Genomic DNA, 13333 nt, shown 5'->3' on the forward strand with positions numbered 1-13333 from the left:
TGCAGTTAATGGCAAACTAAGGTGGGGTGATATAATGAAGATTCACGATAATTTGTGAAAATCACAATGACTTTAGTGTGCATTTTATTTGGCCATAAGTGTCATAAGTGTGAGACAAATTGTCCACCTTGTCATGTGATTTATGAGTATGAGAGCATCAAGACAGATTTAATAGTTTTAATAGTGTCTAATAGTATTTCATAGTAAAAAAAAAGAAAAAAAAGAAAGAAAAGTGTTAGAATTCGATTTACTTCCCTTGAATCAGTTTAAAGTACCGTACCAGGCCACATTTTTATTCTTTAACTTTTGAAACTAATTGAGATTGTACTGGCTGTCTTTAAACCAAATTGAAGAAATGATTTATTCTTCTTATTTGTATCATGTTTTAAGATATTTTTTTCTATTTATTTGTTTCTTTGATTGTATTGTGTTTGTCTATACAGTAATGTGCAGTAGTTTGCTTTAAAAAGTGCTTTACAAATCAGTGTTATTATAGTTAATGAAAACTCAATAAAATCATTTTCGTTAACAAAAACAAAAAATAAACAGAAATTCTTGGGAAAAAAAACAAACTAAACTAAACTAACTCCAAAACTGCCATCCCAGATGTGTGACTTTCTTTCTTCTGCAGAACACAAATGAAGGTATTTAAAAGAATATGTCAGCTCTGTTGGTCCATACAATGCAAGTCAACAGGGTCCAAAACATTGAAGCTCCAAAGTGCACATAAAGGCAGCATAAAAGTAATCTATAAGTGGTTTAATCCATGTCCTCTGAAGTGATCTAATCTGTTTTTGGTGAGAACAGACCAAAACGTTACGCCCTTCTCACTGTACATCTTGCAATTGCATTCTAGAGGAACAATCATGATTCCAAGCTCGATTACACATACTAGAAAAGTTCGCAGAGTGCTAGATGGCACTGGGGAATATAATAGAGCTTGAAATCATGATAGCCAAGGACACTGCTGAGGTCAAGATTATACAATAGAAAATACTTAAATATTGATCTGTTTCTCACCCACACTTATCATATCACTTCTGAACACATGGGTTTAACCACTGGAGTCATATGCTTTGCTTTTATGCTGCATTTATGTGCTTTCTGGAGCTTCAAAGTTCTGGTCACCATTCAATTGCATTGTACTGACCTACAGAGCTGAGATATGCTTAAAAAAATATTTGTGTTCAGCAGAAGAAATAAAGTCATACACATCTGGGATGGCATGAAGGTGAGTAAACAATGAGAGAATTTGTATTTTTGGGTGAACTATCGCTTTAAATGTTTACTCCCCAAAGAGGGAAGTTTTTATTTATTATTACAGAAAATATTACGCAAATTGATCCTGATGTAGTGGAAACAATAATAAAAAAAATTAAAGCACTCTTTGTTTTGGAGTATGTTTGCGGTGACCTGTGTACCTGTGTCCATCTCCTCCATGTTGTTGAGGAAGTCTTCAGGGGTGGTGGGGATGCTGTAGCAGCCCAATCCGAGTCCGCTGTCTGTACTCTGCTCTCGAGAGTGGTACGGCCCGCTGGGAACACACATACAGTTTTAAAACAGCTATACAGTCTTTAAAACTCCTCCTAGCTTACTAATTCCAGCAGGGGCAAAGTCAGAGAGCATGCTGGGAGATCTGGACCCAAATGTTACAAACGCATCTTTCCTTTGAAAAAATGCACACATCACCGTTAAACACTGATCCTGAGGGCTTTGAGCTGGAAAAGAGACACTTGCCTGTTGAGGAACGGATCTGTGCTGTTGTTGGGCATGTTACCCTGCGTCATGGCTGGAGAGCTGATGGCTGGTGTAACAGATGCCATATTATCAGAGTCCATGGGCAGCTGCCGGAGCGCCACCTCCTGGAGAAACACAAACACTGTAACCTGACCATACATGATCAACTATTTTAGCTTAGTTTATGACTGATGACAATGTTACAAATATATTCATCCAGAATGTTTTTAATCGTTTATATTACCAAAACATATGGAATATTTTGGCCTCATTTGAACAAGAATGTGCATTTGATGTAACTAAAGACATTTAATGGCACTAACAAGAAATCTCGGAGATTATATATAAAAAAATATATAAATATTTGAACATTCTATTCACATTTAAGCTTTTTACCAAGTTATCTTTCTTTGCATATAATCACTCCTTAAAGCACCATTTAGTACCTCACACATTTTGGATACAGAATTGGTAGTACGCATAACTCTTTTCTGTTAGAGAGTGTACTGTAGTTGGGACATATCTAGCTGTTATGTATACCCTGTCTTGTTTCACTGTTGCCCTTTTGTTTGCCATTTTTGTCACTTTTGCATTTGTCTTCTAGGATCGTCTGGAAGCCGATCCTTTGAGGGGGGGCTCTGTTATGTATACCCTGTCTTGTTTCACTGTTGCCCTTTTGTTTGCCATTTTTGTCACTTTTGCATTTCTTAGTTTTCACTTTAGTCCCTTATGTATCTCCATAGTCTCTTTGTTAGCGTTCGTGTTTTCTGTCATTGTTTTCACCTGTCCTCATTAGTTTGCCTTTTGCTTCTGTTAATCACCTTGTTATCTTGTTTGAGTTCTGTTCGTTCATTGGCCCTCTTTCCCATGTTTATGTATTTATACCCTGTTTCTTTGTTCAGTCCTTGTCTATCGTTGTTTGATGTTAGCCTGGTGTGTGTTTCCTTCCCGAGTCCTCTGTTTGTTTACAGCGTGTTTAGTTAACAGTTTTTATGTTTGATTTCCCCATTGTGGGTTGTTCCTTTGTGTTTACCTGTTTGTTAATTAAATAAAGTTTAAACTGCGTTTGGATCCGCATCTCCTCGTCTGCCTCGTTACTCAAGTGTTACAGAACGATAGACCACACATGGATCCAGCAGCTATACGGGCCAAATGCCGGCTGCTCAACTTGCGGCAAGAAGACCAGCCTTTGGTAGACCACGCTCTCTACTTTCTCCTCCTGGCGACCTTTACGGACTTCCCGGACTCCGCATTGGTGGTTTTTTTTAAGGACGGCTTAAATCCCTCGCTGAGGGAGCGGGTGCCACAGGCAACACCCGGCTGCACTCTCCGCGACTACCTGGAGACGACCCTACTAGCGTGCAGCTCACCGCTCCCTGTCACACCAGCCTCACCTGTCAGCGAGCAACCCCCCACGCCAGTGGCTTCCCTTGAACCTGCACAGTCCACTTCGTCCGCCCGGATGAGGAGGAAAAGACAGGCTTCCGCCTCCCGGCCCACGCCTGCCCGGTCTGCGAGCCAGAGCCCACGCCTGCCCGGTCTGCGAGCCAGAGCCCACGCCTGCCCCGGTCTGCGAGCCAGCGGCCACGCCTGTCACAGTGAGCGAGCCAGCGGCCACGCATGTCACAGTGAGCGAGCCAGCGGCCACGCATGTCACAGTGAGCGAACCAGCGCCTACGGCCTCTACCGTCAGCGAGCCTGAGCCCTCGTCAACCACGGCAAGCGAGCCTGAAGCCACGCTGACCAGGAACAGCATCCCAGCTTCGCCAGTCGCATCAGCCCGGAGGAAGAGGAGAAAGGGAGAGGTCTCTGCACTCCAGCCTCCACCTGCCGCAGCCCCATGCCCTAAACCCCCTTTGGCTCTGCCCTCAGCGCCCGGCGAACCCAAGCTGGCACATACCATGGTAACCCAGCCAGAGCCTGTAGCCTCAGACGTCAGTGAGCCAGTGCCGATAGCCTCAAACGTCAGTGTGCCAGTGCCTGTAGCCTCAGATGTCCCTGAGCCAGCGCCTGTAGCCTCGACCGTCCCTGAGCCAGCGCCTGTAGCCTCGACCGTCCCTGAGCCAGCGCCTGTAGCCTCGACCGTCCCTGAGCCAGCGCCTGTAGCCTCCCGAGCCTTCCAGGGCTCCGCCTCTCGAGCCTACCAGGGCTCCACCTCCCAAGTCTCTCGTCTTCCAGGGCTCCTCCTCCCGAGCTTTCCAGAGCTCCGCCTTCCGAGTTTCCCGAGCTTTCCAGAGCTCCGCCTCGAGTTTCGAGCTTCCAGAGCTCCGCCTTCCGAGTTTCCCGAGCTTCCAGAGCTCCGCCTTCGAGCTTCGAAGCTTTCCAGAGCTCCGCCTTCCGAGTTTCCCGAGCTTTCCAGAGCTCCGCCTTCCAAGTTTCCCGAGCTTTCCAGAGCTCCGCCTTCTGAGCTTTCCAGAGCTCCAACTTCTGAGCTTTCCAGAGCTCCGCCTTCTGAGCTTCCTGAGCTTTCCAGAGCTCCGCCCTCCGAGCTTCCCAGAGCTCCACCTCTCAAGCCTCTCGAGCCTACCAGGGCTCCGCCCCTCAAGTCTTCCAGGGCTCCGTCTCTCAAGCCTCCCAAGCTTTCCAGAGCTCCGCCCTCCGAGCTTCCCAGGGCTCCGCCTCTCAAGCCTACCAGAGCTCCGCCTCTCAAGCCTCTCGAGCCTCCCAGGGCTCCGCCTCTCGAACCTCTCGAGCCTTCCAGGGCTCCGCCTTCCAGGCCTCTCGAGCCACCCAGGGCTCCGCCTCTAGAGCCTTCCAGGGCTCCGCCTCTAGAGCCTTCCAGGGCTCCGCCCCCCGAGTCTCCTACAGCTCTGCCCCAGAGCCTCTTGAGCCTCCTATGGCTCTGCCCCAGAGCCTCTCGAGCCTCCTGCGGCTCCGCCCCCGGGGCCTCCTGCGGCTCCGCCCCCGGGGCCTCCTACGGCTCCGCCCTCAGAGCCTCCTACGGCTCCGCCTCTCGAGCCACTCAAGCCTTCGACGGCTCCGCCCTCAGAGCCTCCCGAGCCTCCTACGGCTCCGCCTCTCGAGCCACTCAAGCCTTCGACGGCTCCACCCTCAGAGCCTCCTACGTCTCTGCCCCCAGAGACTCCAGAGCCTTCCTGGTCTCCGTTCCTAAAGCCTCCCACGGTGCCGCCTGAGCTTTCTCCGGGGCCTCCTGCGGCTCCGCCCCCGGGGCCTCCTACGGCTCCGCTTCCAGAGCCTCCTATGGCTCCGCCTCTCGAGCCACTCAAGCCTTCGACGGCTCCGCCCTCAGAGCCTCCCGAGCCGCCTACGGCTCCGCCTCACGAGCCACTCAAGCCTTCGACGGCTCCACCCTAAGAGCCTCCTACGTCTCTGCCCCCAGAGACTCCAGAGCCTTCCTGGTCTCCGTTCCTAAAGCCTCCCACGGTGCCGCCTACCTCGGCTCCGCCTCCTGAGCCTCCTTCAGCTCCACCTCCTGAGCCTCCCTCAGCTCCGCCTTCTGGGCCTTCTGAGCCATCACCTCCCTTGGCTCCGCCTCAGAGGTCCTCCTTGGCTCCGCCTCACGCGGCTCCACCGGTCCCTATCTGGCGGCCACCACCCAGGTCCCCCAAACCTACCCACATCCTGTGGTCAACCCCCAGGCCTCCTGAACCTATCCTTGCCCTGTGGCCAGCTCCCAGGCCCCCTGAGCCCGTCCTTGCCCCATGGCCATCTCCTAGGCCACCTAGATCGGCCTCTATCCTGTGGCCTCCTCCTAGGCCCCCTGAGCCGGCCCTTGCCTTATGGCCAGCCCCCGGGCCATCTAAACCTGTCCCTGTCCTGAGGCTGCCTCCCAGGCCTCCTAGACTTGTTCCCGTCCTGTGGCCTCCTCCCAGGCCTCCTGACCCTGTTCCCATCCTGTGGCCGCCTCCCAGGCCTCCTGACCCGGTCCCAGTACTGTGGCCTCCTCCCAGGCCTCCTGACCCGGCCCCTATCCTGTGGCCTCCTCCCAGGCCCCCTGACCCAGTTCCCGTCCTGTGGCCTCCTCCCAGGCCTCCTGACCCGGCCCCTGTCCTGTGGCCTCCTCCCGGGCCCCCTGACCCAGTCCCTGTCCTGTGGCCTCCTCCCAGGCCTCCTGAACCTGCCCCTGTCCGGTGGCCTCCTCCCAGGCCCCCTGACCCTGTTCCTGACCTGTGGCCTCTTCCCAGGCCCCCTGACCCAGTCCCTGTCCTGTGGCCTCTTCCCAGACCTCCTGACCCAGTCCCAGTCCCGTGGCCTCTTCCCAGGCCCCCTGACCCAGTCGCTGTCCTGTGGCCTCCACCCAGGCCTCCTGACCCTGTTCCTGTCCTGAGGCCTCCCCCCCTGGCCTCCTGACCCAGTCCCTGTCCAGTGGCCTCCTCCCAGGTCCCCCAAACCTGTCCTAGCCCTGTGGCCAGCTCCCAGGCCTCCTGCACCTACCCTTGCCCGGTGGCCAGCTCCCAGACCATCGAAACCTGTCCCTGCCCGGTCGATACCACCCCGGCCTCCTAAACCTGTCCCTTTGTGCCCCCATGGACTGCCTAATTGTCCCTTGTGCCCCCGTGGACTGTCTCATCTCCCTTTGTGTCCCCGTGGACTGTCTCATCTCCCTTTGTGCCCCCGTGGACTGTCTCATTTCCCCTCGTGGCGCCCCTTGGACTTCCTGCCTGCCCTCTGTGCCCCTTGGACTGCCTCCTTGTTCTTGTGCCCCACCTGGTCTGCCTGTCTGCCCCCGGTGTCATCATTTTGTTCTCTGTGGGTTTTTTTGTCTTTTGTCTTTGCCTTCTAGAATCGTCTGGAAGCCGATCCTTTGAGGGGGGGGGGGGGGGGCTCTGTTATGTATACCCTGTCTTGTTTCACTGTTGCCCTTTTTGTCACTTTTGCATTTCTTAGTTTTCACTTTAGTCCCTTATGTAACTCCATAGTCTCTTTGTTAGCGTTCGTGTTTTCTGTCATTGTTTTCACCTGTCCTCATTAGTTTGCCTTTTGCTTCTGTTAATCACCTTGTTATCTTGTTTGAGTTCTGTTCGTTCATTGGCCCTCTTTCCCATGTTTATGTATTTATACCCTGTTTCTTTGTTCAGTCCTTGTCTATCGTTGTTTGATGTTAGCCTGGTGTGTGTTTCCTTCCCGAGTCCTCTGTTTGTTTACATCGTGTTTAATTAACAGTTTTTATGTTTGATTTCCCCATTGTGGGTTGTTCCTTTGTGTTTACCTGTTTGTTAATTAAATAAAGTTTAAACTGCGTTTGGATCCGCATCTCCTCGTCTGCCTCGTTACTCAAGCGTTACACTAGCGGAATGAACTACCCAACTTCCAATCTGTACATTTTTGAAAAATGATTATCCGGTAGATTATATTTAAAACAAACAAACGACATACCTTTATTACATACATACACGACAACTCTGATGCCCTTTGCTTGTCATTCAAATGTTATACTATCTATGGAAAATGTGTTTTTGTTTTATCCCATAATAAGTTTGCCTTTGTAAAGAATGCAAATCACCTTACAGATGGTTATGGTAATATGGTTAAATATTAATGTTTGAGGAACTCAACTTAACCTTATTGACTGGCAGCTGAATGTAAGATTTTGTTTAGACAACGCTATCAAACTGTGTCAAAAAATAATAATAATAATTATTATTATTTTTTGTTGTTGACGCAAGTAATTTCTTTGACTTTAAAATATATATATATTTTTTTAAGTCAGACACATTTTTCAGAAATGCTGGCATGCTTGACAGGAACATAAATCACTGTAGAAAAGGGGTTTTTAACTGTGAACCCAAAATGGGTTACAGGTTGTGATCGGGTCTTCCTGTAGATTTATTTGTACTTAGGATACAAAATAAAATATGTACTTATCAATTTCCCATTTCTATAGTTGTACACGTCAAAAGCTGTGTGTCCAATCACATTCTACAATATTTAGGTGCAAATTCATCTGTCACTTGGTAATATTGCTCATACTAATACAATATTTGGCACAGTGTTTGATCCATGCGTTGGGCTGGTAAAATCACACTTCTGCTTAAAATAAAAATGAATGAATTAAAATGACATTGAGTTCAAATGTAATGATATTCAGTTCAAAGTTAAGTTAAATTGAGTTAAAAGTTCACTCAAAATGTAACAATTTTTAAATTAATTTACAGAAATTGTAATTTAACTCAATCTCATTATATTAATTTAATTAAACAGAGTTTAAATTGGGGGTCTGGGTATCTCAGTGAGTATTGACGCTGACTATCACCCCTGGAGTCATGAGTTTGAATCCAGGGTGTGCTGAGTGACTCAAGTCAGGTCTCCCAAGTAACCAAATTGGCCCAGTTGCTAGGGAAGGTAGAGTCACATGGGGTAACCTCCTCGTGGTCACTATAATGTGGTTCGCTCTCGGTGGGGCACAGGGTGATTTACATTTACATTTATGCATTTGGCAGACACTTTTATCCAAAGCGACTTACAGAGCCCTTATTACAGGGACAATTCCCCCGGAGCAACCTGGAGTTAAGTGCCTTGCTCAAGGACACAATGGTGGTGGCTGTGGGGATAGAACCAGCAACCTTCTGATTATCAGTTTACCAGTTATGTGGTTTAGACCACTACACCACCACCACTCCACTCCGATTTGTGCGTGGATACTGAGGAGAATAGCATGAAGCCTCCACACGCACTAGGTCTCCACTGTAATGCGTTCAACAAGCCGTGTGATAAGATTCGCGGATTGCCGGTGTCAGATGTGGAGGCAACTGAGATTCGTCCTCCACCTCATGGATTGGGAACCTATAGTGCGTTGGGAATTGGGCATGCCAAATTGGGGAGAAAAAGGGAGAAAATCGCCAAAATAAAATTTTTATTCATTGATTAAACTTAATCTTTAAGTGTAATTTAACTTCAATTAAATTAAGTTGAATAAAATGTTTTTCTTTATTTTAAACTATGGATTTTTACTATATATCATATTGTGAATTTACTACATTTGTTAATATTATATATGTTTCCTTAATATACACAGTTATTTTGTTACTTTATATTACTTAATAAAAAAATTTGCACAATTTATTTTATGAAGCTAAGCAGCAACAACTAGCTAGCTAACTATCATCAATATAGATGTGTAGTTGTCATACCAACCAAGTACCTTAAACTCCTTAGAATTATGAGCCTAATGGATTTTAAATGCAAAAAAAAAAAGTTTTTTGAGATTTTTTGACACTTTATGGTAAACTTTACTGTCCCATGAGGCCATGGGTGCTGAGGAGCCATCAGAATTAAAAAGTGTAAGTGCTTTAGGTATCAAGAGAGTTGATCCTTGTGGTTAAATTGTACATGTCTAATAAAAGCGGAGTAATTATTTTCACGGTTGTTTTTCCTGCATTCCTCTCAGGACAATTTGTTCCCTTATGAAGAATCTCTGGAAATGTATTTATATGGCACACCTGCATACTGTCCCTAAAGAACATACTTTATTAATGACTGAGAAGTGTGTTCTTCATTAAAACAGTACATACTCTGGCAGTCTTAATACACTGGTGGATTTGGCACTTTGTAGAGAAGGCCAGATCAGATCAGTGTGTTTAAATATAGCAGAGTGTCTCTGGGCACGACATTCGGGTGGAGTGTGTTCACTAAAACAGCTGCAGGAAATCAGTCCAAAAAACTGTGGAAAACTTTCAGGACCACAAACTGAAGTCTGACTCATCAGGATTTTTGCCAGGCTGTTTTTTTAACTCTTGCTCACCACAAACACGTGTAAACGCCATTTCTTCTCTCGTGTTTGTCTCCATCACTGAAAGAGTTACAAGAAATGTGTAATACAAACACATACTGTGAGGTCTGTCTGTTTTAGTAAACTGTCCTGCTGTTTTACTGAAGCTGGACTTACAGAAGGACGACGACCTCGTATGATTCACTCATACTGTATAAACATGAGCTGTGATTTATGTTTCAAACTCTTGATAAAGTACTGTTACACCACTAGGGGGCATCAAAGCTCACTACAAAATTCTGCCTCTCCAGCACATTCACCTGTCTCATGAGCTCCTCCTGTCTCCTTTGAATGCGCTCTCGCTCCATCTGTATGCGCTGTAGTCGCATCTTCTGCTGGTGCTGCTGTGCACTCATGTTCAACATGCTGGCCTGAGTGTTCTGCTGCTGCTGCGAACTAAGCGCCTGCACCTGCTGCTGCTGCAGTTGCTGTGGATGCGCCTGCTGATTTAACACTGCAATAAAACACACAACAAACATACTTTACATTGTAGCTGCAGTCTGACCAAATATACAGACACTGGTCCATCGGCAGTTGACATGTCCTGCAGTGTGACATGCTCAACTGCATGTAAAGCTATTTTTAACAGAATTTTGCGCATTCTTTTATAATGAATTTGAATGCCGCTTTTATGAGCTTTAAATTTAGTTAATTTAAAAGTCTGTTCATTTAAAAAATATATTTTTAATTTATTTAATTGATCATCAAATTTTGAAATGTATTATATTGATAAAATAAAACATTAAAATATATAAAATATTACAATATATAAAATTACATTTAAATACATTTTGTACAAAAAATTAATCATTTTGAATTAAATTGTTAAATGAAACTAAAAAAGGTAAATAAAATATAATTAAGTTTACTTCAATTAAATGTCATTTTTACACCAATTATATATTTTTCTTATTTTACTGTGAATATTTTATTTTATTTGATACTATGGATACATTTTTATTTTATATTGTATCATTTATTAACTTTATTAATTTAATTGAGAGACTACATGGAATATTTGTACAAATAAAAATTATTTTGTCACAGGACCTTTTAAAATGAACTAGTGGAGGCAGAAATGTGATAGAAATGATGCAAAATTGAAAAGAAATAGTGACCAGTTAAACAGAAAATAAACTATACTCTTTCCCTTATATGTTCATATCCATTTCAACATAACATCTTGATGTTGATAAAAAAAGGCCATGGACACAGTAGGTTTCAACTACCCTATATATACACATACAAGTCGAACAAGACTGTTATACTGCGTTTACATTTGAAAGATTAATGACATCAAATCTTCAAAACATAATCATTAGTTTGTCTAACATTTCGTACACAACATATCCTTGAGCATGATTTGTATATACATTTTGTTGTCAAAGTTAGTGTTAGGGTTCGTGAAACCTGTTACTTTTGCTATTCGATTTGTTTGTTTTTTACCACTAGAAGCACAGGAATTACACACTTTAGGCACCCACATTACCAGCCCAGCCCAGATTTGGGTCCTAATGTTCAACATTTCAAACCCACAATGTTTGAAAATAAGACTAACAGGAGAAAACAAGACTAAATCGGAGATTTTGTTCCACACACATACTGACTCATTCGTGGCTGATCCACGGCCAGAGTGCAGCACAACTGTTTACCAAGATGATGGAAATCTCCTCACAGTACTATTGTTTAGTAAGAGGACTGAATTGGATCAGAGCTGGTTTGCTCTTAACACACACTGCAGATGTGAGCAGAAGGCCATAAAACAGTGAAAACACTGAACCTCTCCCAAATCACTTGTGTGGCTGACGAGGCCACTTGTAATGTTAGTCAAGGTTTCTTGCAACAAAAACAATCATAATTTAGTTTTATTCATTTCCTACCTTCTCTTGACTCTTCAATTAAACAGGCTGTCAAGTTTTTGTTTTTTTCTGCAACTAACTTAAGAACCTCTGTATGTAAATGACCTCTGTTTTGGTTGGCTTAATTCTGGAACACTGTCAGTCATCAGTGTGGCCCCTTTTTAGGTTGCTGAGGAATGAATTAGTTTTACTCAAGTAGCCACAATTTAATGTTGACCTGGCAAAGCCTTGCCTGACAGTTTAAAAGCTTAAAATGTTAAAGTAAAAGTTTGAAGGTTAGAGGTCCATACAGATAGATAGACACCCTTTTGCTAAAGTGTTCTAGTTGTTGCTTGTTGCAGGGAGACATGATTTATGAAAGTGAAATGTAGCACAGACACAGACAGACAGGCATGGCTAACTAACTAGCTAGTTATGATTTATGAAAGTAAAAAGCAGTAGGTTAGAAATACAGAAATAACATGGCTAACTAACTAGCTAGCTACCTTTGATTTATGAAAGTAAAATATGGTAGGGAGACAGACATAGCTAACTAATTAGCTAGTTAGCTAGGTTTTATGAAAGTAAAATGCGATAGGGAGACAGACAGAAAGACAGTTAACTAACTAGCAAGCTAGCTACAATTTATGAAATTAAAAAAGTAGTAAGGTAGAAAGACAGCTTACTAACTTGCTGTGATTTATAAAAGTAAAATGTGAGACAGAAAGACAGTTAACTAACTAGCAAGCTAGCTACAATTTATGAAATTAAAAAAGTAGTAAGGTAGAAAGACAGCTTACTAACTTGCTGTGATTTATAAAAGTAAAATGTGAGACAGACATTAAGACATAGCTAATGAACAAGCAAATAAGCTAGCTACGTATGATTTATTAAAGTAAAATATGGTAGGGAGACAGACATAGCTAACTAATTAGCTAGTTAGCTATGTTTTATGAAAGTAAAATGCAGGAAGATAGCAGAAAGACATCACAAACTAACTAGCAAGCTAGCTACATGTATGATTTATAAAGGTAAAAAGTAGTAGGGAGACAGACAGACAGACAGACAGCTAGCTTACAGGCAAGCTATAATTTATGAAAGTAAAATGCAGTAAGGAGACAGACAGAAAGACACAGCTCACTAACTAGCAAGCTAGATATTATTTATGAGAGTAAAATGTGGTACAGATACAGACAGAAAGACATAGCTAATTAAACGGTTTAGCTAACTATGCTTTATGAAAGTAAAATGCGGTAGGGAGATAGGCAGACAGCTAGCTAACTGGCTCGCTATGATTTATAGAAGTAAAATGAGGTAGAGAGACAGACAGAATTAACCTTAAAATTAACCATCATTGTCTTTTTTAATATCAAGGGTATCAAGCACAAATAAGGTTCTTTGCTCTACACAGGAACTGTTAAACAGACAGACATTTGAAATCAATAGTGTTATGGTGCGTTCACATACAACGTGAAGCGAGCGTTTCGCACAGCGCGATTACATAAAGTCAATGCAATGATGTGAATAGATGCGAATGATGCAACTTGAACACACGAAAAATCACTTCATTCACGTATTCGCAAAAGTAAACATTTTGCAACTCTAGTGAGAAATCCGCATGACACATTGTCGCGAAAGCCTATCAGCATTGAAATTTTCGGCTCTCACTGGCGTACTGACGTAGTAGCAGAAGAAATTTGGAAAAAGTTATTAAAACTTTGTTGTAGTGGTGTGTGGGCACCCGGAATTGTTTGACACAAAGTCATAATTGTACAAAGACATCGCTTGGAGGAAAGTGAGCGAGGAAGTTGGACTACCTGGTAAGTTCTGAAAATATGCACGTCTACTTGATTCCAGCTATTGGTTGTACTTTACTATGAACCAAGTCGTAGAAGCCCCTCCTCCTGTCCTTTTCCAGAAGAGAAGGGGGAATACTTGTGGGTTTGCGTTACTCGCACGAACACAAATTTAAAATCCATTGGTCAAACTCGCGCGAGCAATGCAAGGCGAAAATTGTATTTGCATTGTA

General features: G+C 44.2%; 1 protein-coding gene across 2 annotated transcripts in view; it reads right to left on the reverse strand.

Annotated features, from left to right (window-relative positions):
- The window catches only part of LOC127639720 (WW domain-containing transcription regulator protein 1-like), a 55765-nt gene that overhangs the window by 3502 nt on the left and 38930 nt on the right, over positions 1-13333 (reverse strand). The window contains exons 3-5 of one of the 2 annotated variants that reach the window (XM_052121896.1): positions 9727-9920; positions 1738-1859; positions 1422-1534 (exon numbers count right to left, since the gene is read on the reverse strand). In XM_052121896.1, coding sequence (XP_051977856.1) covers positions 1422-1534; positions 1738-1859; positions 9727-9920 — 429 coding nt within the window. Of the gene's footprint in view, positions 1-1421; positions 1535-1737; positions 1863-9726; positions 9921-13333 lie in introns of both variants that reach the window. The other variant, XM_052121895.1, reaches the window with a different exon arrangement.

The sequence above is a fragment of the Xyrauchen texanus genome, chromosome 48, assembly GCF_025860055.1.
Source record: "Xyrauchen texanus isolate HMW12.3.18 chromosome 48, RBS_HiC_50CHRs, whole genome shotgun sequence".
Taxonomy (NCBI): domain Eukaryota; kingdom Metazoa; phylum Chordata; class Actinopteri; order Cypriniformes; family Catostomidae; genus Xyrauchen; species Xyrauchen texanus.